This window comes from Enoplosus armatus, chromosome 18 (assembly GCF_043641665.1).
Source record: "Enoplosus armatus isolate fEnoArm2 chromosome 18, fEnoArm2.hap1, whole genome shotgun sequence".
NCBI classification, from domain to species: domain Eukaryota; kingdom Metazoa; phylum Chordata; class Actinopteri; order Centrarchiformes; family Enoplosidae; genus Enoplosus; species Enoplosus armatus.
The window spans coordinates 20693585-20720462 of record NC_092197.1 but is presented as its reverse complement, the minus strand read 5'-3'; the positions used below and the strand labels follow the sequence as shown (position 1 = coordinate 20720462).

Sequence of the window (26878 nt, the reverse complement as noted above, 5' to 3'; positions counted from 1 at the left end):
ACCCTACACTGTCAAAATGTCAAATATTAGGTCACCAGAGACAAAGAAATACTATGAATAATTTAATGAATATAGCACACACCGTCCAAAAGACGGCGGAGATGAATAGTGGATATGGACGTGGTGTTACAGGCAAAGTGTTGACACTTTGAAGTGTATATATGGAACAGGTAAACATGCTGACTTTTACATTCAAAATGTTTGATTTATGATGTAAAATATCAACAAGAATAATAAATAAAATATCAAAAGAATCTGCTTTCGTGTTGCTGTAACATGTGAAACTAAAATGTCCGCAGAAAGTTTGGATCAGATAACTTCCAATTTTCTAAATAGTGTTTTAGAGGGGTAAGTGGACCAGGTCTGAATGAAACAACCAAAAAAACCAGGGTTAGCGAGGACGAAACTGGCCAATCACATCGACTCTGTACAAAACGGGCGCTCCACGGAAGGTTCCACCTTCTGGATTGGAGTGAGAATCAGAGCGGTTGGAAGAGAGGACTCAAAACACAAAACTCCTGATTGGTTGTTTCATTCAGACCTGGTCCAATTTAAAAAAAAAAATTAAAAAAAATAAATAAATACAAAGGGGGGCAGGTGCTCACAGACACATTTTTTTAAAGGAGCCCTTCAATTAAATATTGTTGGTGACATGCAATGGTCAAAATGAGTTATTTCAACCTAAATTATAATTCAATAATATTGCAACTTTAACTGTAACTTTAAACAATGCAGATGGAGTATAGAATCAAATCTTGTATGTGTGAATATCAAAACATTTTTTTAAAAAGAAAATAAACAGTAAATAAGAAAAATACAAAATAAATCATAAATAAAGGCAAAAGATTTAACTTTTTTTTTTCTTTACAATACATTTAATTGGGGAGGGGGGTGTCTTACAATGGCCGGTTGGCCGCCAGAGGGCGCTCCGGGTTCACCAGTAGCTGTCGACATCACATGAACTCGTCACATGAACTCGTCACATGACTGTCGGGGGGGCATACACAACAGGAAGAGACTTCTGTGTTTTGTTGTCGTAAGTATTTTTGCGTTTGGTCACACTCAGAGTTAGACAAGAGGAGCAGCAGTTTGCGTGGAGCTAAATAGCGTTGAATCCGTTGTTCGTGGCCGGAGGTTTGGTTTCGCGGCGGCCCGTGCACGAAAACACCAAACTCCGCCACAAAAACTCTCAATTCAAGATCATCTTGATTGTCAACCGAGGTACGTAAACATGAAGCCATGGCTGAAGGCCTTTCTTGTGTAAACGCGATTCGCGTGTTAACTCGGCATATATTTAACCCTCCAAGTGTAATTCAAATTCGTCAGAATATGTAAAAAAAAAATATATATGAACATGTCGTTCGCTGCGGTGGCACACATACGCACCCACACCCACACACACGCCGTTGCGGAAAGTAAAGACTAACTGGAGCTTCTGTGACACTTCAAAGTTAACACAGTTAACATTAATTTACCAATGTTTGGTGTTTGCCGAGCGAACGCGTACGTCTCCTTAATTACACGCGTGTCCAGTTTTCTGAGATTTTTGAACGCAGTCTGGCTTGAGAGTTTGTCTACTGCAGAGCGGAGCGGAATCAAAACTACTCGCGGCCGAAAGACGGACAACACTTAATTTTTATGTTTTATGTTTAATGTTTGGAGCGGCTTCACGCACAGTTGAAAGTGAACAGAACACTGGCTGTTCAGCTAATGCTACTTTATCCCCGCAGGGACGCGTGTGACGGTCATTTAGGGCGTTGGGATATTAAACGGGGCGGAAATCACCAAACCTAACTCAAAAAGTTCAGCATTTTAGAAGGGTTGTTCATAAATAACAGTATAAATAACGTGATGATTGCAGGTGATTTATTATTGGTTGTTTATGACTTATGAATGATTATCTGCACACCAATAGAAACACCACATTTGTTCTGTATTACTAATAATAATTCATTAATATTTGGCAGACCGCCCTGGTTCCCCTTGACAAAAAGCCGATGGGATTTTTCTACGGGATTTTGGATTATTATTAGTATATTATATAGATGTAGAGTATAAACACAACGAGGCTGTGAAGGCGGACAAGCGAGTAGATGACTCTCCGCTGTGGCCTCATTTAGCCGCCTTTTTTAAGACACGTAACAGCTTCACAATTCACGAGTGGGGGTATTGACGTAATTTGTGTCGTAGAACGAAACATGGACCTATTATGCTTTTTTTCTCATTTCCTGTCATATATATAATGTTACAATGTTGGATATTCATACTGAACGTTGCCAAAGTTACCAAATAATGAGGTAAACGTATGTAAAAGTAATCCCTGTGAGCCGAAAGCTCAGGCTTCAGACTACTCTGAGCGCTCCGTTTCAGTTTTTTCAACCGCCGGGTCTATCTGATGTCAGAGAGGCATAATAGGTCCCCTTTAAGCTTGTGTTAACCACAGACCTTATGTCAGGCATCTAACCAAAAACCCCATGGGCTTCCAGACGAGGGAACCGGAATTGTAAAAATGCAAACTCATTTCCGGGATTTTAGGACTCATTCCTGCAGCACTCTATTGTGTAACTGTATTATATTGTAGCCTGCAGGGTCAGAGGTCACCATGGGGTCGGCAGTGGAGAGGACAGACGAACATGTGAGAGAGTACCTGGTCTACCGCGGCTTCACCAGCACCCTGAAACACCTGGACAGCGACATCAAAGCCGACAAGGAGAAAGGCTTCAGGGTACGACTGATTCCTTTTTTTTTTTTTTTTTTAAAGGGATGATTTTCTTTTTATTGGTGTGTCATCACTCTGAAACGTCTCCGTCTGCAGGTGGACAAGATCATCGATCAGCTGCAGCAGTTTGTCCAGAGCTTTGACCTGTCCGGTCTGAAGGAATACTGGCTTTACCTGGACCGACGTCTCTTCTGCAGACTGGAGGATGTTTACAGATCCACGGTCAACAAACTGAGGACCAGCCTGTACAGATACTACGTCATCAACACCATCCAGGTAAACGTCCCGCCGAGAGATCCGGCACACCCCACGGACTGTTTCTGAAACACGGCGACGGTTAAAAGACCTCTCCTTTCATCCTTGCTAGAGAGGAAGCCTGGAGAAGACTCAGGAGTTTTTCCAGAAGCAGGCGTTGGAGCTGCAGGGTCAGGCCGAGTGGCGTGACTGGTTCATCCTGCCGTTCATCCCCGCCCCCGAGCAGAACCCCGCCTTCTCACCGTACTTCTCCCGCCAGTGGGCCGACACGTTCCTGGTTTCGCTGCACAACTTCCTGTCTGTCCTCTTCCAGTGCATGCATATCCTTTACAGTTTAATGTCCAGTTTGTAGCACGGTTGGATTTAATAGCGGAGGACGCCGTGGCGCGCGTCGGCAAACTTGCCCGCCGTGTCCAGCGCCATTTATCTCCGGATTTGCTGGTTTGTTTAGTCCTTGACTGGTTTTCACCCCAGCCAGTCCTGCTGAGTTTCGATGCTGAAGTCCAGAAGACGACCAGCCTGACCGAAGAGAACGAACAGCTCCGGCAGCTGGTGAGAAGAAGCCAGGAAATAAAATATTTCCTATTTTTACAATAAGGTTTTATCTGCAATGTTTTTTTGTGGAGAGAAAAAACAAAACACATGAAACACGATATGATAAAATAATATCCAGTGAAATTACATTAGATGAGATGTGATTCAAGTAGTTGAAATGAGAAGAGACAAATTGAACATTGAATTATTGAATAATTTCAGTTGAAATAACTAATTTTGACCATTGCATGTCACGAACAATATCTAATTGAAATTTAAAAAAAATGTGTGTCTGTGAGCCCCCGCCCCCTTTGTATTTACTCTTTTAAAAAAACTGGACCCGGTCTGAATCACACAGCCAATCAGGGCTAGCTAGCACGTAACTGGCCAATCACATCGACTAAATACAAAGGGGGTGGGTGCTCACAGACACATTTTTTTAAAGGAGCCCTTCAATTAGATATTATTACTGGCATGCAATGTTCAAAATTAGTTATTTCTACTGAAATTATTCAATAATTCAACAATATTTCCTACTGTAGCTTTAATTCTCATCTCATCAAAATGAGTCATTTCAACCAGAATTACAATTCAATTACATTTGCCGACTGTAGCTTTAAGTTTCACGTGGTCTAATGGTTTAGCAAGTTCCATTCAACTTACTTTAAAAAATCGAGTGAGATTTAAATAGTCCCACTATTTGGTATTAAAATGAAATTTTTTTTATGTACGCGGTCGTGACGATGAAGATTGGCTTGAAAAAGTTCCATATTGCGTACTGTAATGTCACCCCAGTTTGCTTGAAAACATCCTGCCATTTAATTTAAACGTTTCATTATATGGTGCCATGGTTTAATGGTTTGAATAAAGAAAAGTCCCTTCGTTTTGTTTAAAAAGTTCCATCATTATCTTTTTTAAAAGTCCCGCTCGGATTGTTTTGTCTCAGCAGTCCCATGCTGAGCGTTGCTAGATGGTATTGTGGTGCATATTTTTGTCCTTTTGTTGCGGCGTCTGAGCTGTCTGTCTGTCTTCCCGCCTTATCTCGTCCAGCTGTTTGCCCTGCAGACAGAGAGTCGGGACCAGAGAGACGGAGACGAGATGGTCCACCACAAGCTGCCGCTGTACGTCCAGAATATGGACCGACTTGGAGACACTGAGCTGTGAGACACTAACATCACTGTCTTTACTGATGACTGACCACAACTAAAATGGCTGCCATTCTGTCAGTTTTTTTTTGTTTTGTTTTTTTAAATGTTCCTTGTGTTGACTCTTGATTTAGATGACCGGTCGACAACAATGTGCTTTTAACCAAAGTTATTTATTCGTTTTATACTTTTTAACATGGCGGACCCCACTGACCGTGAGGGGCGTGGTAACTGCTATGGCTCTCCCTGGATGGTTGTCGTGGGTTTAAATGAAATGAAGTATTATTTTCTGATGTATTAGAATCTCTGGATATAAACTGGTTAAAAAACAGAGGATCTCAATTGACAGGTATAAACTAAGTTCTGGTTTTTATATATCGGTTTAAGCACTTAAATGGAAAAACAAAAACTGTATTATGTGTGTTTTTTTCAGATGGCAGCCATCTTAAATTTTCTCTCTAAAAGCACTTTTGAAATATTAATCAGAGCATAATTTCTGTCCATCGCATTTTCGTCTTTTTCATCCTGATGCTTTTTTATTTATATATGTATATATATATTTCTTACCACCGAACACAGGACAGACACAGAAATGTTTCTGATGTTAGCACGTTAGCATGCTGGCTTGTTGTTCAATTTTACCTCACTGCATTTTATTTTACTGGGGTTTTCTTTTCAAAGCTCCACTATGAGTTTGTCAATTGTACAGAACGGAGCCGTTTTGTTTGCTGAATTTTACAACACAACACGGCCGACCTCGCGCTAAATGAAGGGTGCCAGAAGTTACTGAAAAAACAACATCTGGTTAGAGTCCTGAGATTTATCTGAGGATAAAGTAGAAATTTTGAGTAATGCCAGCTCGGTCAGATGTGAGACTGAAATATGAATTCTCACTCCATTCTCAGAATTGTTAAATTAAAGCTACAGTAGACAATATTTTTGAATTATAATTTCAGTTGAAATAACAAATTTTGACCGTTGCGTGTCACTAAAAATATCTAATTGAAGGGCTTCTTTCTTTCTGAGCACCTGCCCCCTTTGTATTTAGTCTTTTAAAAAAACAACCAATCAGGGTTAGCTAGCACGGAACTGGCCAATCACATCGACTCTGTGCAAACAAGGGCTTCTACAGAAGGTTCCACCTTCTGGATTGGCGTGTGAATAAGAACGGTTGAAAGAGAGGAATCAAAACGCAGAACCCCCCTGATAACCCCTGATTGGCCAGTTACGTGCTAGCTAACCCTGATTGGTTGTTTGATTCAGACCTGGTCCAGTTTTTAAAGAAAAACTAAATACGAAAGGTGCGGGTGCTCACAGACCCACATTTTTTTTAAAGGAGCCTTTCAATTAGATATTGTTAATGGCATGCAATGGTCAAAATGAGTTACTTCAACCGAAATTATAATTCAGAAATATTGTCTACTGCACATACTGTACTTTAGCATCAATTCTAATTGTTTTGGCGCTTTCTTCCGTAGAAATGTCAGTGTCATGAGTAGAAAACGTACAGGCGCTTTTTGTTTTTTTCAGTGAAGTGAAGTGAAGCTGTAACAGGCTGTCATTCAGAAACCTCGTGTCTTCATCCCAGAGTCACTTTTAGAAGAATTCAGAAGGCACTTTAAAGCAGACAACACTGCTGAGTTATTTTGTGTCTGTTAATATAAAATATATATTTAAAAAGAGAAAGAAAAGATTTTTTAACTAACTTATTGTTAATGATACAGTACTTTTGCTGTTTTTACACTGTGTGCTGTGATGCAGTTGATGTTGCCAAATAAACAATTCACCTGATGAATTGTAGTTTGTTTGTCAGTAGGGTGCATTTTTGCAAATTTTCACTTCGGGTTCTCACACGCTGACGGTGGACTGTAGACCGGGCTGACAGATACAGTACACTCTAAAATGAACACCACTAATGAGATACTTTAATATACAGAACAACATAACAAGAGGTCAAGCACAGAAAAACATGAACATGTTGGTAGATACAAATGAGTTTAAAGGGGTGATTTAAAGGAACTTAGTGATCTGGAGAGCCTTAGCCCCTCAGACGGGTCACTCTAGATCCAAGGAGCCCCTGACAGCAAAGCCACATGTCCACACTTTAAAGGTACTATATGTAACAATTTACATGTATTAGTCACTTTTTAATTGGCAATGTGTGATCGGATTGTTACGTAACTTTAAACAAATGAGTCCTTCCCTGACTTTCTTGGTTGTGGACTGATTTCTATGTAAAGGAAAATGCAAAGGATCTGTCATTACGTTCAGACCCTACAGCGCCAACAGTGTGCGATGCTAGCTAGCGCTGGCCCAGAAATGGAGCCTGCTAATGCCAACAAATGACCGGCACCCACCGAAACGCAGCCAAACACAGCCTGGCTTGCGTGCTAACACGGGCAAATTTGATTGCTTGCTGGCTAGCTGGCTAGCGTAGCGAAATATGGCAGGTAAACTGGTTAGCTTGCCATTTGCAAATTACTTTATCGGCTAACATTACGAAGCAATCAACGGCAGATCTATGCAGCGTAGCTAAGTTACAGCTAGCTAGCTTAGCTTAGCTTGCGCGCTAATATTATTGCTAGCAAAATACTATCTGAGTGGATCCGTTAGTTGGCTCGCAGTGTTGATTTTAGCCATCAATAAATAATATGGTACAAAGCGAAGGTGTATGACTAACGATTGATTTCTACTAGCCAAGAGCGATGCAAGGCAGGGACGGACAATTAGCTAACTGTAACCTAAGGTAAGGTAAGGTAAAGTTAGCCAGCTAGCTGTGAGTTAGCTATGTGGCATGGGTCTGCCATTGGTTGCTTGATAGCATTAGTTGATAAAGTAATTTGCGATCGGCAAGCTAGTTAGCATCAAGGAGCCAATGGTCCAAATAACATAAAGGAACATACGTGGACGTGGATGAACTTGAACTTCACACTTTCAGGCGTTACTAGGACGTAACAGTGACGAGGAGTAAGATAACATCATTAGGTGCATTTTCAATTTGCACATAAAAACAGGTGGATGGAAACATTTAAAAAAATATATATATATATGTATACTTGCAAAATATTGCAAAAGGTTTTAGGCTTGGCAGAGGTTAAAAAAAGGAGCTGTTTATCTTAATGTTCCCAACTCCTAATATTCTCATAACATTTGTGGATGGAAACACACAAATAATTCACATTTTCTTTTGCAGATTTTCTGCAGATTTGGTTAAAATTCGCACTACACTTGGATGAAAACCTGGCAAATGTACAACAGGGGCAACCGTAAAGCATGGGCAAATGTATCATACAAAGTCTTCATTACTGACACACAAATGGAACCTTGTATTTCATGACGTTTAAGTCTGCTTAGGACACAATGAATCGATCGAAATAAAATCCATCGCCAACTAATTTGTTAATCAAATCATCGTTTCAGTCAGTTCTCAAGCAATGATGTCAAACATTTGCTGGATCCAGCTTCTTAAAGGTCAGGATTTGCTGCTTTTCTTTGTCGTTTATGACAGTAAAAGAAGAGTCTTTTGGTTCTGGACTGTTGGTTGGACAAAAGAAGCAATTTGAAGTCAGTTTGGGCTCCAAGACATTGTGATGAGCGTTTTTCACAATTGTTTCACATTTTATAGACTAACGGATTAATCGATAATGAAAGTTATCGTTAGTTGCAGCCCAAATTGCAATCTACCTATTTTACAGTGCAAAGGGAACATCGCTCCGCGCCTTTGTTGTTGGTCTTTGTGTTTCGGTTCTGCTGTTGGCTTCTGGTGGCTTCCTCTGAGTCATGACTATCTTGTTCCATGGTGAAGTTATTTTACCACGATGAATTTCAGCCCTCTGTTTCTTTATGGTTGCGCCAAACAGAGGGCGACTCCAAAACGAGAGGAAGTGTTAATGGAAAGAACTGGGACTGCTCTAACCAGTCACTCTGTTGTTAAACCTTCTCACTTTTTGCTCTCTCCCTCCGTCCTCTTAGGGACTTGGTGTCGAGTCAGCGCGCTGTCAGCACCACCACCACTCCTTCCAGAAACTTCTTCTCTACATTCCTACCTCAGGGCAGACGTACTCCGGGGAAACAGCCTCAGTTCACCACTGGGTCCTCGCCGAGCCAGGTAGCAGTGGGCAGGAAGGACCCACCAACCAATCCGGTGAGAGCAGGTCAGGTGTTTAAGTTTAAAAGCTCAGTGGGACTGAAAACAGGAAGTTGAAGTTCTTTGCAAGCAGATTGTGGTGGCTGCTAAATTCCCAAATCTACAATTTTCAATTGTTTTCAGGTGTTTTCGGCCACAGAGCTAAAGCGTGTTCAGCTGCACTTCCTCTAGTGTCCACTAGTTCCTGTTCCAAGAAAATTCTATATTGAAGGGAATAGGGAAAACCCCAACTTCTCTATACCAATCCAAAGTCAAAGTTTTCACACAAGTTCGGCCCTCAAGAGATCTTTTACCTTCTTAAGCCTCGGACATACTGTCCGCCTTCTGCGGACTTGTTCCATTCGTACTACAATTGAGGGTCCGCGTTGGTCTGGCATTCCCCGCATGCACGTTTCCTGAGCCACACTCCATTCCATTGGTGGCCGTAATGTTTTTGTTTTGTTTGCCAACCACTATAAAAATCAAGAAGAAAAAGTGTGTTTGTTGTTTTTAGCTGAACAAGACTTTTCTTGGAAGCACTGTCGGGGGGGGGGGGGGGGGGGTTCAGTCAAAGTGTCCTTGTGCAAGACACTGAACCCCAAGTTGCTCCCGATGGAGGCCAGCCTATGCCAACACAGCCTTGCATGGCAGCTTGGTCGCAATCGGTGTGTAGGTGAATGAGACCTGATCTGTAAAGTGCTTTGGGAACCGCTAAAGTTGGCGCTATGGAAGTGAAGACCATTTGCCAATAACAACAATGCTAAAAGAGTAAATCCTATGTGAATAGGACCAGTATGTTGGTACGAGAGATGAGAAGCATCACCAGTACTCTAGAGCGTCATAGCGGCCGCACATTTTGGGCTGTCCGTATAGGGGTCCATGCGGACACTGGCGGATGACGACATCAACGTCACCCTCAAGTATGAAAAGTATGAAACAGGGTTTATCCTGGAGATTTTTGAAAAATACCATCCCATCAAGAAGATCATACAGATCATACTCCAAACCCTAAATCTGCGTGAAGCCTCCTGGAAAGCAAGTACTGAATTAACCATCCCCCATGAGCTGGTCTGATTGGTCATGCTTGCCTTTGCTACGCAGATGTTCCAGTCATGCTTTTCTACAAGTAATGGCTATAATCTTCTCCCGGCAACCATATTGGAGGACATTGTGAGTGGCTGACCTGTGATCAACCTCTGTATCTAAAATGATTTTGTCTTTTCTAGCCTGCAAAGTCAAAAGAAGCAGTCCAAGCTAAGGAAGTGAAGCCAGTTTCCAGCCAGGCATTAATCTGTGAACCTGCAAGCTCCCAGTCCCAACAGTCAACAAACCAGCCTGCGAACCAGACCACACATCCCAGACACAAGAGAATCCAGGACCATGAGAAAGAGAGGAAGGAGCTTTTCTCCAAACCACCATCACAGGTACCTGGAGGGTGGAACTGGGGGACGTTTAGTATTAGAGCTGTGGTCACACCAGTTTGGTGCGTTCTTTCAAAATCTGGTGCATTTTCTTGTTCTGTCAGTTTTATTGAAGGAATAGACATTTTGGGAAATAAGAGTATTCACTTTCTTGCCAAGTGTAAGATGTACACTGAGCATGTAACTAGAGCCAGGAGGTGATTAGCTTAGCTTAGCATAAACACTGGAAGCAGGAGGAAAGAGGTAGCCTAGCTCTCTCCCAAAGTTCAAGAATACACCCACCAAAACCTCCATACCTCACTAGTCAACATGTTTTATCTCATTTGTTTAACTTCCGTAAGGTTGTGATGTCACAACTATACAGTCAGCCACGCCCCCCAGCAGGTCATCTGTTCCAGGCACAGCACCACCCACCTGGTACAGGGACGCTCATCCACCCTCTCAGTCTGTCTGAGTTATTGGAGCGCTCTGCTCAGAACTACTCTGTGTTTGGAGGTTGTTCAGTTTGTCTAAAACGGCTTGTTTCAGACAGGGGGGACTAAGGGGCTGCATGAAGGGCCAGTAAATGATAAATAAGGACTTTTTTCAACTGTGAACCATGCAAAGCTGCTCTAGTGGAGTCCCAGAATAAGAATATAGAGCTGGAAATAAGCATGATATGGGACCTTTAAAATAATTTAATAAGCCATGAGCAGCTACTCCATTCAAATGAACTAAATTATGTTTGACGTTTGGCTGTTGACTGAATGTTGATTCCATTTACACTGACATCATCCTTCCATGTGTTTGTCTTCAGACACCAGAGAAGAAGGAGGAGGCGGGGGAGGTAGAGCCCCTTTCCGAGACCTCCGGCGAACCTCCTGACTCCTGCGCAAATAGCAAGAGCTGCGGAGGAGGAGCAGAGGGGGGAGGTCTGTCAGCGGAGCAGCCTTTCATCAAACTCAGCCAGGAGGAGTACGGAGAACACCACTCCTCCATCATGCACTGCAGGTCGGCCTTCAGAAGAGACTACAGACTGACCCCACCCCTTCCTTCTCACAATAACCTGCTTGGTTTCTGAAGTAACAGATTGAACATCATCTGAGGATATTAAGATTGTAACCCCAGGTGGACTTAGCTAGCTTTTTAAGTCACGTAAAAGATAAAAACGAAACCTAAAACTCTTTTTTTTTTCTCTCTCTCTCTCTCTTTCACCCATCCCTCCCTCTTTCGTTTTCCAGGGTTGACTGCTCTGGTCGCCGGGTTGCCAGTTTGGACGTGGACGGAGTCATCAAGGTGATCTGCGTCATTTATCCTTTGGGGTTGTACGAACTTAGATAAAATAAAAACATGCATATTGTTATTACTATACGTAACTAATACATAATGAAGTCGTCTCCCTCCTCCTTCCCCCCCTCTTCCTCTTCCTCAGGTGTGGTCGTTCAACCCCATCATGCAGACCAAAGCCACCATCATGTCCAAGTCTCCTCTACTGTCTCTGGAGTGGGCCACCAAACCCGACAGACTGGTACAAACAAGAGGCAGACTGCACATTAACTGAGTAGAGACATTAACAGCATTAATCAGGTTTCAGGTTTCTATTAATACTTTAACCTGATAAAGGAAATAGCATTTACATGATTAGATGTTATGCATACAATTGAAACATGACACAGGATTAAAAACACCAACATGTAACATATTATTTCCATAGTGGTCCTATGGAAGTTGATTCTAATTTGGAGTTTGGATATTTGACACAGGCAAAAATACCCTGCATGTGACAGACTCTTAAAAAGTCTGTTTTAGTGGAGATAAAAATCCGTCACCCAATGACATTGGGGACTGACCTTGCATTATGGGACTACAGTTTTTTGGTTAAGACTTGGATTTGGGTGAGGTCAGCCTTAGGGTAAAGCATGTAGTTATAGTGGAGGTTATGAATGTATGTAAGTCAATGAAATGTGAAATGTGTGTGTTGTCAGTTGTTACTAGGCAGCGGTGTTGGCACAGTGCGGCTGTATGATACAGACGCCAAGAAGAATCTTTATGAGATGAACATCGACGAAACTCACCCACGGTAAACCTGCTTGTCTGTCTACTGTACTGTATTGAATAACCGTACTGACTGCAGAAGTGTAAAGGGGTCTTCAGTTGGTAATAAAAAAAAGTTTAAAAAAAGTTAAAAGCTAAATTAGCCTAGCTTAGCATAAGGCATAGCTAGCCTGGCTCTGTCCAAAGTTCAAAAATACACCTCACTAATTAACACATTGTGTCTCTAATAGAAGACTAAGAGTCAACATGCCAGCGGCTCTGTGAGGCCGTACTTGTAGCACAGGGATGATTTGTGCTAAATGCTAACGTCAGTATGCTAACATAAATACTAATAGCACCATGCTAACGTGCTTACAATGACAATGTTAACACGCTATGGTGTAGTAGGTGTAACGTTCAATGCGTTCGCCGCCTTACTTTAGCACGCCGCCGTGCTAACATTTTCTAATTTACCAAAGCTCTTGGCAATTCTTCTGACGGTTGCCACGACCTTTCACCAAACACCAAAGGCTAGCTAATAATGTCAGTTTGTGGTTTTAGGAGAGTTACACGCTGGAACCATTACGTGATAAAGTAGGCTATATTGGAAACATGATTGAGTTTTCCATTTGGTCACGTCGCAATGAATGATATTTGATAATATGTCCTTCCCCTGTCTCTCAGTATCTTGTCTTTAGCATGCAGTCCCAGCGGGTCGTCGTTTGTCTGCTCAGCTGCAGCTCTCAGTCGATCTGGGAGCTGCGATTCTGTTCCTCGACTTCCCATACCGGTGTCCGGACAGCTGCTGCTCTGGGACACCAAGACTGTCAAACAACAGGTGATTAACCAGCCAGTTCAGCAATAGTACAGCTCGGTAGTAAGCCAGCAGCCGCGACATAAATGCGTCATTAATGCTATTATGTTAGCATGCTAACACGCGCACAGCTGTCATGTTAATATGTTTACCTGCTTACCGCTATCATGTTAATATGCTAACATTGCGTACGTTACAATAAGCTCTATGTACAGCTGAACCATGCTAACGTTTAGCATGTAACATTTATGCATGCTAAAATGATAAACATTAAATGGTAACATCAATGACTTGAGGCTGGAGTGCGGGACTTTTACATATAAATGAACGTCCGTTACATTCAAGCAATTCACGCAATGACATAAATGCAACATTAATGCTATTATGTTAGCATGCTAACACGCGCACAGCTGTCATGTTAATATGTTTACTTGCTTACCCCTATCATGTTAATATGCTAACATTGCGTACGTTACAATAAGCTCTATGTACAGCTTAACCATACTAACGTTTGGCATGTAACGTTTATGCACGCTAAAATGATAAACGTTACATGGTAACATTCATAACTTAAAGCTGGAGTGCAGGATTTTTACATATGAATGAACGTCCATTATTTATTATAGTGTTAGCATTAGCATGTTTAGCATTAGCTTTAGCGTATGAATTCGCTGTGGTGTAATCCGTGTTCTGTCTGTCTCTCAGCTCCAGTTCTCTTTAGAACCGGAACCGGTAGCCATTAACTGCACGGCCTTCAACCACAATGGAAACCTGCTGGTGACCGGAGCTGCTGACGGAGTCATCAGGCTGTTTGGTCAGTGTTTATCAGGGACGCAGCTAATGATTATTCTCATTGTAGATTCCTCTATTTACGATCACGTACACTGTAGGATCCCAGAAATAAGGACAAATTACCTTAATTTCTACAAGACCTTTCAAAATGTTATTTTTCAGTGATGCATCCCAAAGAGATGCATTCTTCTCAGCAAAGACTATTAGGATAAGATAAGCCTTTATTGATTCCCAGAGGGGAAATGTGGTTGTTGCAGCAGCACGAGCACAGAAATATGTACAGATAAACAGAGAAAGTAAAACATAAATAAGAGGTATATAAAACAAAAATAAGAACAGAAATAAAAATATAAACTATACAAGAGCAATTAAAGCCACCGTAGGCAATATAATTGAATTACAATTTTGGTTGAAATAACTACTTTTGACCATTGCACATCACTAGCAATATCTAACTGAAGGGCTCCTTTAAAAAAAAAAAAAAAAGCCCCCCTTTGTATTTAGTCTTTTAAAAAAAACTGCACCAGGTCTGACTCAAACAACCAATCAGGGTTAGCTAGCATGTAACTGGCCAATCACATCAACTAAACAAAGGGGGCGGGTGCTCATTTTTTTCAAGGAGCCCCTCAATTAGATATTGTTAGTGACATGCAATGGTCAAAATGAGTCACTTCAACCTAAATTATGATTCAATAATATTGCCTACTGTGGCTTTAAAGACAAAAATACACATGACAGTGATGTGATTAGTAGCAGCAAAGTCAGCAGGTGTACAGCAGACTAATATATAATATGATTAAGTCATGATACTTAGTGTTTGGCTGTATTAATATAGAAATCTAATAGACCTTTTATATAGTATAATGTACTAAAACAGTACATGTAACATATTAACATAATATAGTCTGTGGTCTCCACTGCAGTCTGATGGGATAAAGTAGGTGTGTAAACGTAGTTGTGCTCGTGTAAATGTTTTTGGAGTACTTCCTGTAACATTTACACAGTTCTCTGAACTCTCTGCTGATGCAGATATGCAGCGGTATGAGAGCGCTATGAGTTGGAGAGCTCACGACGGAGAGGTTTACAGTGTGGAGTTCAGCTACGACGAAAACACCGTCTTCAGCATCGGGGAAGATGGCAAGGTGTGTGTGTGTTTATTTTGTGGAAAACCCACCTACAGATTAAAAAAAAATGTCATTTATATCTTCAGAATCGGAATCAGAAATACTTTATTGATCCCGGGGGGGGGGGGGGCGGGGTTGTACAGTACTGGTGCTCCCATTCAAGAGTAGAAAGCAGCATACATTTAGAAATAAAAGTATGTACAAAATATAAAAATAAGAAATAGAAAATAAAAATATACCCATGTAAGTGAAAAATAAAAGTAAAAAACATGTACAATAACAATGTATATGTATGTATGTATTGCACTGAAACATTTAAAGAATAAATAATAATAAGGTAGTTGGACATTTGCTGCGGGGCATGTTACATGTTTGGAAAGAAACCGCCATAGCACTGTTCAGTTAAGTGAATAAGTGTGTGCGTTTGTGTTTGTGTGTGTGTGTGTGTGTGTGTGTGTGTGCGTGCGTGTGTGGGTGTGTGCGCGTGTGTTCAGTTCATCCAGTGGAACATCCATCGGTGTGGGGTGAAGCAGTCAGAGCAGGCTTTACCTCAGGACGCCACCGGGCCCTTCGTCCTGTCAGGGTACAGCGGGTACAAACAGGTGAGTAGTGTTTCCGCGGAAACAGCTGTTTCATGGCAGGTTATCGCCAACCTGATTACCACACAGGACCAAACCCGACTTAGCGGGGGAACCAACCTGTGAATTACGCCATAAATAAAATACACGAGGAGATAAGCTAAAGTGAATGTAAATGTTGATGTCCAAATAGTAATAATGTGAGTGAACTCTTGTTCAGGTTCAGGTTCCTCGCGGGCGACTCTTCGCCTTCGACTCGGAAGGACAACACGTCCTGACCTGTTCCAGCACCGGAGGACTCATATACAGAGTAAACACACCTTCACCTTTTTTAAACCAACTTGATTAAGTCTTTTTAATTTATTTAAATAAATAGTATATTTTTGTTGTTGTTGTTGTTTTTTTCCCTCGCCGAATTAAAATTAATATTTTCATTTAAATTCTAGCCCTATGTTTTGATTTGCTGATTTCATCCCCACCCCTTTGACCTCCCCCTCATCCAGCTGACCAATGGGGAGCCGGCTCTGGAGAGCGTGCTGGCACTGGGCGGGCACAAAGCTCCGGTGGTGACCGTTGACTGGTGCTCTGCGGTGGACTGCGGCACCTGCCTGACCGCCTCCATGGACGGGAAGATCAAACTGAGCACGCTCCTGGCGCAGAAGTCCTGACCAAGGGTCTGTAAGAGGACATAAGAGTTTGTAATGAACCCATTACGCAGTCGCTTGATGTAGATGATTCCAGAATCTCACAAATTACAGTATGTCGTCTACGGTTCATGATGTGATACGAACAGTGAAAACTCACCCACTTGTTACAAATATTCATATTAACATTAAAATCCCACTGAACGTTCGATCCGAGAGCAGGTTTCTTTCTTAATGCTGCGTTTGTTGAGTCAGCATGCACAACACCGGGACCCTGACCTCTGAAGCAGCTGAATGGAATTCAGCCATCATCAATTTGATTATTTACACCTGTGCTTTTCCTTCTGTCACATGTCAAAATGTCTTGTGGAGAAAAGAAATTGGTGAATCCAGTATTAACAATACAAATTTGTAATTCATTGAACAGAAACTGACTGGAGCCTCCGGGCCCCCTTACAGACAGATTTCCATCCGGCCTGATTCAGGTCGGGCCAATCACAAGTGTTTATCTAACAAGGGGCGGGTTTAAGCGCCCTCCAGGAATTTTTTGTAAACAACCAAGATGGCTGCCGCTGATGACGTTTCACCCCCTTTTTTAAGGCATCAAACCAAATGTGTCAGAAAAACGAACACTTGAACAAACATCAGCGTGATAAGAACCACCTAAAATGACAGAAACCATCTTTGGGAAAAATGTATTTGATGTGCACTTTGATTTTTTTTAGTTTGGCCCATGTCCCATCCACTAACATGGAGGGGGCGGGGCTTATAACCTATACTGCAGCCGGCCACCAGGGGGCGATCAAGATGTTTTGGATTCACTTTTATGGGGAGCTGTCAAGTCGTCCATCTGTATATACAGTCTATGGTTTTTCCCAGTGGCACAGCTGAGGTACCAACCACAAACTACAACCAAGATGGCTGCCGCTGATGTGGAACGTTCTGAATCCGGCATGGCGTCAGTATTAAATGAGCTGGACGGTAGTTCACGTTATGTACAGTATGGTAAGTGTTGGCTTCTAAATCATGTCGTGCCAAACTGTCTGTGTGTTACATTGAACTAGAAGTCGTATGAATTGGATGCTGGAACTAGCTACCTATCCTAGCAGCGTACCACTATGTCACACGCATTTAGCTTTTTAGCAATCTGGGAACCCTAGATAGCGTTTTTGGGTATAGTTGATCGGTTTCCGAGATTGCATAGAGGGTAGTTCAGTCCTTTTTTATATAGTGACGTCATTCTGTCTTTAATGGCAGTGCTTTTTTCATGAATTTCATATTGTATGTATACTTTCAGCTGTGTTAACATGGAACTATTATGTTCATACAAGTAGGTGAAGAAATAGTTGAATATATAACTGAATATATATAAATGTCTATATACGAGTAAAGCGTTCTGTAGATTGTAAACAATACGAATAGACCAGGTTGTGTCCAGGGTTGTGATGGATCTGCAGTGATGTTTCCAGACTCTGGACATGTATAAGTCCCGAGTGGAGGGCAGCCTGGCACCTATGATTTTCTCTGAGGTCTTGAAGGTCCATTGTAGACTGGATTATCTGGATTATTGTAGAACTGGGGCAGGTTGAACTTCCTGAGCTGGTGCAAGAAGTGCTTCCTCTGCTCCTTCCAGGGGGGCCAACACCAGTCACTGGAAGGATTTCATGATGCCAAGGGCGACAGGCCTGTGGTCATTGTGTCTTGTGATAGAGGGTTTCTTGGGGACCAGGATGATTATGGATCATGAAGCAGGAGGGGGACTGTTGAAGATCTGCGTGAAGACGAGGGCCAGCTGCTCAGCAGAGACTTTCAGACAGGAGGGGATGACACGCCGCCTGGGCCTGGTACCTTCCTGATCTTCTGTCTCTGAAAGAGCTGATACACGCCCTCTTCACAGATCCTGAGGGGAATTTTTATTCATTTACATTTCTACCATATTTAAGCAGTGTTTCTGAGGTTTTATCATCGTGCAGTCTGCAGCACTGCTCTCCGCCACAGGCGGCGCCCCAACACTGTGTTGCGTGATTTCTTTCAGCGAAGAAGAAGCGGGAGCCACAACAATAACACACAGCTAGCCACACTGAGAAGAACATCTACAAAATGTCCCGATTTTAGCTCGTATATCCCGTTTTAACACATACAGGAAGAACGCTTCCGTGACCAGAGTCCAAAATAAAACTGCACGGAGGAGAATTCAGGCGCCATGTTGTGTTTTTGACACAAATAACACGTTGTCGTCGTTGTGACGCGCAGACGAAGATAGAAGCTAAGTAGCGTTAGCTGCGCCGTTAGCGTGTTTACACCCAGTCCGGTTCTCTGTTTCGGTTTTCTGTTTAATGTCACTGGTCTCCGGTACCGCGTGCAGACATGGAGAGCTTGTACAAGCGGAAAATGTTCGCGTCGATGCGGAAAACCAAGGTGGACGCATCGAAGAAGCGGCAGATCGGCCTGCCCGCCTCCATCCTGGACGACAGTGACGAAGGCTCCTTCTCTTCCTCCTCCTCCTCCTCCTCCACCGCGGGATCCCAATCCGACTTCCAGAGCTCCCAGGAGGAGGACAGCGAGCAGGAGGAGGGGGGCCGCAGCGATTCCGGGGCGACTTCCAGCGACGACAGCCGCTCGGTGACCCGCAGAAAGCGCTCGTTCCTGGGAGGCGACGACAGCTCCTCGTCCTCCAGTCCCGGGGAGAAGGAGGAGGCGGAGGAGGACGACGACGACGACGACGAAGAGGAGGAGGACCGCGACGACGAGAAGGAGCACAGGAGCCAACCAAAGAGGATGGTGCAGCCGAGGAAGCGGAGCAGGCTGCAGCGGCAGGACGAGTCGGACTCGGACCACGCGGAGGAGAAGCGGAGAGAGGAGGCGGAGAAGGCGAAGAAGAGGCAGAGGCACAACAAGCTGCTGGCGCTGTCCCAAAGGATGAAGGCCCGGGTCCCGAGCCGGAGGAGGAGCCGCCTGAAGCCGGTACACTTTTGGACGCCCCCCCCCCCCCCCCAAAATCACACACAGTCCCTTGATTTTAGAATGAAATGTGCACATAATAAAAATAATAATAATAATAATACACTTTGTCTATCATGAGCTAATCAAAGTTCAGTCAGGCATGACTATGTGTTTTGTACTTTTCAGAGCGCGGGCAACGAGGAAGAGTCTAAAGACACTGAGGGGGACGAGGCCGGTGGCGATGGTGGAGGCGGAGGACAAAACGGCAGCGAGAAAGAGGCTGCTGCAGGTGATGGAGGAGGCAGAGAGGAGGAGAAAGGCAAGGAAGAGGAGGCAGAGGAGGAGGAGGAGGAGGGGACAAAGTAGACCCACACACCTGGAAGGGAGAACAGAGGAGGAGTTTGAATGTGAAGAGCTCACAGCTTCAACCGCCCGGAAGGGACACCATTTTTACAGTTGTACAGTTTGTTTTGGGGTTCTTTTGTAAAATGGAACACTATAAGAATCATCTGTTGCTATAGAAACAGACTTTGGTGACATCAGCAAAAAAAAGACCTGAAAACGGGATGCGGCTTTAGGGTAACGCGGCTTTAGGGTAACGCTGATGTTGAAGAGTGGCCCGTGGACGTGTCACTCCTGGTTCATAATAATCCTCGGCGGTCTTACCCCTGCTAACCTACAGACATACGTGGAGGCCAGTCGGTTTTTATTTATACGTCCCAAAGTCACTCGTCTTCCGCTGACGGGGGCCGGCAGGTGTTGCGTGAAACTGGTAGCTCATGACGTTACAGTGGAGGAGGACCGCTCCTCAAAGGAAGGTCCTACTTTTTGGGGGTTGCTAATGCTATGTTCGTAATGGTAAAGACGCATTCCCGCGTAGACAACTTCAGCCCCTTTTTTGTGTCATCGGCGATGCGTCTGATGCGTTTGGAAAGTGGGTTTTGCCCGGGCCGCGGTTGCCACTTGAAAGCTTTAAGCGAGCGTCATGGGAGCTACTGGGGCTAGCCATAGCTACGTGTTGACCCCACACGGCTAGCTTTAGCCCGTGTTGGTTAGTGGAACGGCCGCGCGTCTTTCAGCGCAGCAATAGCTAGCAGCAGTGTTAACCCGTAGTCTTTACTTTTATTCGAATATCATTGTGTTTTTGTTTTTGAAATGGTGTAAGCACCTGCCCCCCCGGAGGAAGAAGACACATCCAAGTCAGAGAGTGTCAAGTTAGCTTGTTTTGTTCCTGAGCACAGTGCCGAAGCCTCCTTCAATGTGATGATGATGAAATGATTTCACAGGTGTGCTTGGACAAAGGCTGCTGAGGCTTCTGGGTACCGCAGTATTTAGAGACATTCAACATACCCAATTGAAAACACTCAGACTTTCTTTCGTTGCACTTTCCTTCTCTTTCATTTGTGTTTTTTTTTCCTTGGGTAAAACAAGAGATTCATTCAAACTCTGTTTCAGTTTTTAAATTGTTTTTGATTGGGGTTTTTTGTGATTTTTAGATGATGACGACGATTTCAGCCACAAAGTGAAACACTTGTTTGTTATTGTACAGTAGCTTTTTTTTTTTTTTTTTTTATTATTTGTCACACTTTGCAGAAATGTCTTATATCCCTGTAAACTGAATATCTTTGGGCTTTGGACCGCCGTCGGTCGGACGAGAGGAGACATTTTGGACTTTTAAAGTGCCGTGGACATTTTCGGATGTATTGCTGCAAAAAAAGAAGTAATTGAGCGACTAATTTACAGATGAGTTGATAATGAGAATATATCCTTTGTTGCAGGGGCTAGGTTATTACCCCAAACTGTCTGAAAACGTCCAGTTTAAATCATCACTGTTCACTTTTAGTTCTCTATCTCAAAAAAAGAAAATGAAGATGGGAAATGAGATGCGGTTGATGGCTCTGAAAACTACCAAAGATGGTGTGTTTATTGCGACAAAAAAAAAAAAGTTGCTGCAAGATTATCTAAGAGTTTGGAGGTACTTCTAATGAACCCTCACAGACCTCAGAACTCTTCTTTTTTTTGTCACTGTATTGAATATTTTCAAGTGAAATGTTATGAGATGAACCATTAGAGATTTTGGTCTCCTAAATGCAGAAAAAGGATTGCAGTTGACTTTTTGCACTCACTTAACGCATTTCATTTCATTTGGTCATTGTGTAAATGTTCACATGTGAGCGTTACAGGAGAAGAAATGCAGTGTTTCCTGTATATACCATTCATTTGGGCCGCTCACCCGAAAACTTTCTTTGCACCTTTTCCTATTTATTTCTGAAGTCCGTTACAAGCGTTGCATTCGTGCACTAATGTGTGAATTGGACAAATGAAGTTTGTCTGTTCGTTTTAATTATTCCCCTTGTCTTTCCTCCCTTCCTTCCTTCCTTTTTCTGAAATGGTGCGTTTAAGTGCAGTCGTGCAGATTGGTGTTGGGGGGTGGGTGGGGTAAATTCAGCTTGTTCAGATTTCTGAGCTTTGACAACCACAGATGAAACAGAGCTGTAGAGAATGTGTTTTATTTTTTATGTCCAGTTTCCGATCTGCAGCTGCTCAAACTGAACAGACAGTGTTTTTGCTTTTTCGCTCAACTACTGGACTCTATATGTTATACAGAATACTGATAATACACACGGCTACATATCAGTGCTGTGTGTTTACTTGTTTTCCAGTGTATTTCTGGTCTTTTGTTGCTGTATAAAGCTCTTCAGACCAACCTGCCCTGTTGAAAACACCTCTTTTATAAATAAAATATCTTCTTTTTTGTTTTGTTTTTTTGACCAACAAATTTTGTGTTGGGAATCATCACATTTCAACTACACTTGGTAGTGTATAACTCCATTTCCCATGACTCAGCCTGCCATAGCTGTCAACTATTGCTCCTTCATTTGTACATGTGGAAGCTGCATGAAAACCGAAGCCTCAGGATTGTAAACATCGGAACACACAATTTTAGCAAAAAGCTATGACAACATTAGGTTGGCGTTCAACAACTACAGCTCCCATGATGCTTTGACAGAGCCCTCATACAGTCGCAGCCAAACGTGTCGGCACCTTTTTGCACTTTAAAAAAAAAACAAACAAACAAAAAAAAAAAGAACGTGCAACACTTTTCTTTCTTTCGGAAGATTGTTGAATTAAAACTATTTTGGAATTTGCATGTGTATTTCGTCCAGTTTTTGCATTCACACGTCCTGTATGTTACCTTAGCTAGTGGCTAGTTAGCTTAAAGAGCAACACACCTCTGCGTTATGTCATACATGTATGAATATTTACAACTATTAACAGCACAAACACTGCTGGTGCCAGTGTTGCTGTATATATATATATGCTGGTAACTACAGTTACATAACAAATGATAGGTGACTTCTGTTGTCATGCTATTTTCCCCCTCAAATCAAAGCAGCCTTTGAATGTATCAATTGGCAGTCTTTGTCTCCCCTTGGTGGACCCCGTGAGATATCACGGGAAGCGACGCGGGTCACGTGACCCCATCTCCGCCGCCATCATTGTTAGTGGCAATGAAGCCCGCGCGGAGGGCGAGGAGGCGCACGAGCGGAGCTTCGTGGAGTATCAACCCGGGTCCCAGTGAGTGTCGTTAGGGCAGCAGCTATGGTTCAGACGTGCTCAGCGTATGGCTGTAAGAACCGCTACCACAAAGACAAAGACATTTCCTTCCACAAGTAAGTCCACTCCAACTGTGCGCGTGAGCTAGTTAGCATTAGCTGTCCAGACATGACAGATGAGCACTGCGATGTGACTTAAACTGGTGGAAGAGTACCAAGGGAGAGTTCACCAGCCCATGTGTACTAATCCGCCTCATTAAAAGCTTCATGGCTCATCGTCAACAGTACATGGGTGGTAGAAGCGGACACGACGCGTTTCTTGTGTCGGCAGATTTCACGGGCAAAATCGGGCCACACACAACTCACCAAGCACCACTTCACACTGAAAAATTAGAAGTTTTATATCAAGTTCGCCCGCCAGCCGCACAGTCCCCGTCCTCTAAAGTAACGAGTCAACCTAGCTAAGTTACATCATGTGGCGATACCCAAACATTCCAGTTTAGATGTTATTAGAACTTGATTTAATTATTGTTTCATAGATTATCGCACGCCGAATTTACCAGTTAATAACACACCTTCGTATCAACACATATTATCGTATTCTCCAACATGTTTGCCCTATCCAGAAGTACGGGAAGAATAAATTCCATTATTTCTGATCGGAGTTCGGTGACAGTTCCTCACGGATCGGTGCTCGTTGGCTGTCAAGCTAATGTTAGCCTTTGCTGGAACAGGGTGGAAACCCTGCAGGTTTGGCAATGTGAGACGAGTTGAACCAGACTCGAAGTCTACTGACAATAACAATAAGTTGCAGAACAGTCAATATTAAGTTGAAGCCCCTGAAATCCGTGGCATTTAACAATCTGCAGCCTGCTGATTGTTAAACTGTTCACTTCCCTGTTAAATCCCAGCAGGTTGGGCAAGGCGCTGACATCCAGGTAAGAGTTAAGAGGTGAATCCGCTGTTAAAGTTCCTGAGTTCTGCGTGTAGGACTAGATGTCCCCTTGAGTGGTTGCCAGGAAAGGATTTGTTTTCAGGACCAGGATGTTGCTATCAGTTTTGACACAAAGTTTACTTTTTAAATGACCATAGCAAATTATTATTCGGGGCTGATTCATTTCCCGTCGACGATGGGATAAATCCTACAGAAGGAACGAATCCTGAGGTGATCGCACCCCCCCCCCTCCATTTTGTTTGTCTATTCACTGATCAATTTAACTTTCCCAGGTTCCCTCTGGCACGTCCAGATGTTTGTGGCAAGTGGGTGGCGGCAATGAGGAGGAACAACTTCAAGCCGACAAAGTACAGCAACATCTGCTCGCAGCACTTCACCAAAGACTGCTTCAAGAGAGAGTGCAACAACCGCGTGCTGAAGGAGAACGCTGTGCCGTCGCTCTTCACCTTTAACCTCAGCGTCAAGGTGAGGCGGCTCGGGCCGTTTTCCCTCCCGTGTTGGTGTTAAACACACACAGGAGGTTTAATTAAGCTTTATTTTAGCTTTGCAGCTAACCAAGCTAATTAGCCTACGGCAGCTACCGGTAGCGGTTACTTCAGCAACAAGTACGGTTATCTGTCCATCAGAGTTCAATTCTTATTTTATTTATAGAGATTTTTCCTTTATCAGACAAAGACATTGGCACAAGTTATCGTCTCAAGATATTAATATGTACAATAAGATACGGAATGCTGGAGAGGAGCAAGAACTCCAAAAGTGTCCACGAACCAGTCGTGAAAATGGCTGCGACAACTAACAACTAATATTAATACCAATACAACAGTGCAGTTAACGCTTGTCACGTTGATGACGAAATGTTGGGTTAACATTTTTTTTTTTACTTTAACTTTTAACTTTTTAAAAAAAAAGTTTTTCCTGATGTAGCTAGGTAGGTAGGTAGCTAGCAAGCTATGCATTAAGGTTCTTTTCATCTTTTTATTTCTACTACTACTTTTTTATTTCGTACAACAAAAAACACAAACATATGAATGACAAAAAAAACCCCATAAAATTAAACTAAATTTATATATTTTTAAAAAATTGATAACCGAGACTAACACAGTAGAGATGTGAAATCTACACTTGTGTATAAAATAGTAAGCAAAAATTCAACAGGTGGTTATACAGAAATTCTGCGTTCTTGTCGTTTCAAATAGATCCAAATTTGATCTGTTTTAGAGAAATAATCTGGAACAAGTGGGTGACAGCCAATCATGAAAGGCTTTCCAAAATTTGCACACAACATACGTACATTCAAAAAAATGATGTTGCAAATTGAAGCTTCATCACAGTGTTCACAGCTCTAGCCCTCACCAGGGTCTCCAGTCCTGTTGTCTTTTTCAAAGATCACCTAAACTAAAGTGGACAAACCAATCCTCGACTTGTAGATGAGCGTTAACCAGACCCGTTCAGAACTCCTGTGTGTTTTCTGTCTGACAGTCAGAGTCCCTGGAGGACCCTTTCCCCTCAGAGATCCTCTTCCCTCTCTCTTTGCCTCTGACCGCTGACCCAGCGATGGAAGGAGCGGAGGAGGAGGAGGAGGAGGAGCCTGGGAGGAGCCTGCACGACTCCCGGGGTGACACGGTGGCGGTCTCCTGCGACCACAACTACACGGCGGAGGACTCCGCGCGGCAGAAGAAGCGCATCGAGCAGCTGGAGGAGCAGCTGGGGAGTTTGAGGAAGAAGCTGAAGACCACGCAGCAGAAGTGTCGGCGGCAGGAGAGACAGCTGAAGAGGCTGAAGGCGGCGTGCCAGGCGCCCAGCGCCGGCCGCAAGCCGGCAGCGGCGTTCGGAGAGGGTTACGTGATTTTGCCGAAACACATCTACCGCACACTCAAAGGCATAGAGTAACGCGGAGCAGAGAAAGGAGAGACTAGTGTGGTCAAACCGAGTGGCACATGTGTGTCAGCAGCCAGGCGGACTGCTTGAAGAGCTGCTGAGCAAGGCAGCAACCCCCTCTGAGCTGAGAGCTGAAGGACTCAACGTAAATGTGAAAAAGTTTTCAGTTGTTTTTCTTTCTTTCTTTTTTTTTCCTGTTTGCGGTGAAAGGACTTTGAGTCAACTCTCACTTTAAATGAAAAGTTCAACATTTTGGGTTTGTTCCGCGCTGAAACTATTTCTTGACAAACAGGCAACAGGTGCTGCGACCCCCTGGGGTATAGAGTTGTTGCAGGGGGGACGTATTTTTGTAGGCAAACCCGGAAGTTGGCGTCACCCCGGTCCCCTCGACAAAAAGCCAATGGGGTTTTTCCATGGGGTTTTGGATGATTGCAGAAAATAAGCTCTGTGGCAAAACAATTTATGATACTCGCACGTTTTATTCAGCGAGACAGTCGTCATTAACGAACACCACTTTCATGATTTTTGAAGCACAAACGGAATCGCCAGAAATAAAAAAGCTAACGTTAGCCTATAAACAAACTTCAGCGTCACCACCGCTAAGCTTCACTTTCAAGAGAATATAGATAGATATCGATATATAGTATAAACACAACTAGTGAGTAGACGACTTTCCGTGTTCGGCGTGAAGACGCTAATGTAGTCGTCTCATTTAGCCGCTTGTTAGCAACCGCCTTTTTTAAGACACGCGAAAGCTTCAAAACTCACGAGTGGGGGGGATCTACTGACGTGTTTTATGTCATAGAACAAAATGTTAAAATCTCTTCAGCTTGTGTTAACCGCAGACCTTGTTTCAGGCATCTAAATAAAAACCCATTCAAAAAAAAAACCCCACCAACTTCGAGACGAGGGAACCGAAAGTGTAAAAATGCTGACTCATTCCCGGGTTTGGGACTCATTCCTGCGGCGCTCTATTGCCGTCACAACGAGGTCGCACAAACTGCCGTTTTTATAATGGAGCAAACACGATACAGCCCGTTGATCAGTGAGTCAGGCCAGATGTCCCCCCCCCCCCCCCCCCTTTGCTTCCAGCCTTTTAAGCTAAGCTAGGCTAACCATGGTCTGACTCCAGCTCTGCACTTTACATGCGGACCTTCTCATTTCATTCTCAGAAAGGAAGCAAATAAATGTCTCCCAAAATGTTGAACCAGTCCTTCAAAGATCCCGGCGGGGGATTTGGGGATACAATTAGGCACTATTTTAAAAAAAGAAGAAGAAAAAAGAAAAGCGTGACTTTGACCTCTGTCCTATTTATGTTGTTTGTCTTTGAAGATTTTTTTCCTAAAAGGGGAAAAAAGGTCATAAAATCATAACCAAGGA

The 26878-nt window shown here is 43.2% G+C and overlaps 3 protein-coding genes across 3 annotated transcripts; all 3 read left to right on the top strand.

The window, feature by feature from the left end:
- The first annotated feature begins 990 nt into the window (after positions 1 to 990).
- wdr91 (WD repeat domain 91) lies at positions 991 to 16374 on the top strand. Its single transcript, XM_070924459.1, has 18 exons — positions 991 to 1036; positions 2582 to 2725; positions 2816 to 2995; positions 3087 to 3294; positions 3444 to 3526; positions 4559 to 4668; positions 8626 to 8797; positions 10006 to 10203; positions 10997 to 11190; positions 11421 to 11475; positions 11612 to 11707; positions 12165 to 12259; positions 12898 to 13051; positions 13733 to 13841; positions 14849 to 14961; positions 15438 to 15545; positions 15742 to 15831; positions 16025 to 16374. The coding sequence occupies exons 2-18, from the start codon at positions 2603 to 2605 to the stop codon at positions 16187 to 16189; spliced, it is 2253 nt and encodes a 750-aa protein (XP_070780560.1). The 5' UTR covers positions 991 to 1036; positions 2582 to 2602; the 3' UTR covers positions 16190 to 16374.
- A 1890-nt stretch (positions 16375 to 18264) lies between these two features.
- Positions 18265 to 20455, top strand: LOC139301727 (high mobility group nucleosome-binding domain-containing protein 5-like). The gene is made up of 2 exons (XM_070925192.1): positions 18265 to 19129; positions 19295 to 20455. The coding sequence occupies exons 1-2, from the start codon at positions 18533 to 18535 to the stop codon at positions 19472 to 19474; spliced, it is 777 nt and encodes a 258-aa protein (XP_070781293.1). The 5' UTR covers positions 18265 to 18532; the 3' UTR covers positions 19475 to 20455.
- A 2218-nt stretch (positions 20456 to 22673) lies between these two features.
- Positions 22674 to 25940, top strand: thap1 (THAP domain containing, apoptosis associated protein 1). Its single transcript, XM_070924917.1, has 3 exons — positions 22674 to 22782; positions 23893 to 24085; positions 25100 to 25940. Exons 1-3 carry the CDS (start codon positions 22712 to 22714, stop codon positions 25508 to 25510), a joined length of 675 nt encoding a protein of 224 aa, XP_070781018.1. The 5' UTR covers positions 22674 to 22711; the 3' UTR covers positions 25511 to 25940.
- Positions 25941 to 26878: the final 938 nt, after the last annotated feature.

Bases quoted from the DNA above. Each gene is read 5' to 3' on its own strand.
- thap1 (XM_070924917.1), top strand. From the start codon at position 22,712: ATGGTTCAGACGTGCTCAGCGTATGGCTGTAAGAACCGCTACCACAAA. The intron at 22,783-23,892 runs GTAAGTCCACTC...TAACTTTCCCAG, and splicing joins AAAGACATTTCCTTCCACAA to GTTCCCTCTGGCACGTCCAG. The intron at 24,086-25,099 runs GTGAGGCGGCTC...TCTGTCTGACAG, and splicing joins CCTTTAACCTCAGCGTCAAG to TCAGAGTCCCTGGAGGACCC.
- LOC139301727 (XM_070925192.1), top strand. From the start codon at position 18,533: ATGGAGAGCTTGTACAAGCGGAAAATGTTCGCGTCGATGCGGAAAACC. The intron at 19,130-19,294 runs GTACACTTTTGG...TGTACTTTTCAG, and splicing joins GGAGGAGCCGCCTGAAGCCG to AGCGCGGGCAACGAGGAAGA.
- wdr91 (XM_070924459.1), top strand. From the start codon at position 2,603: ATGGGGTCGGCAGTGGAGAGGACAGACGAACATGTGAGAGAGTACCTG. The intron at 2,726-2,815 runs GTACGACTGATT...CTCCGTCTGCAG, and splicing joins ACAAGGAGAAAGGCTTCAGG to GTGGACAAGATCATCGATCA. The intron at 11,191-11,420 runs GTCGGCCTTCAG...TTCGTTTTCCAG, and splicing joins TCCTCCATCATGCACTGCAG to GGTTGACTGCTCTGGTCGCC.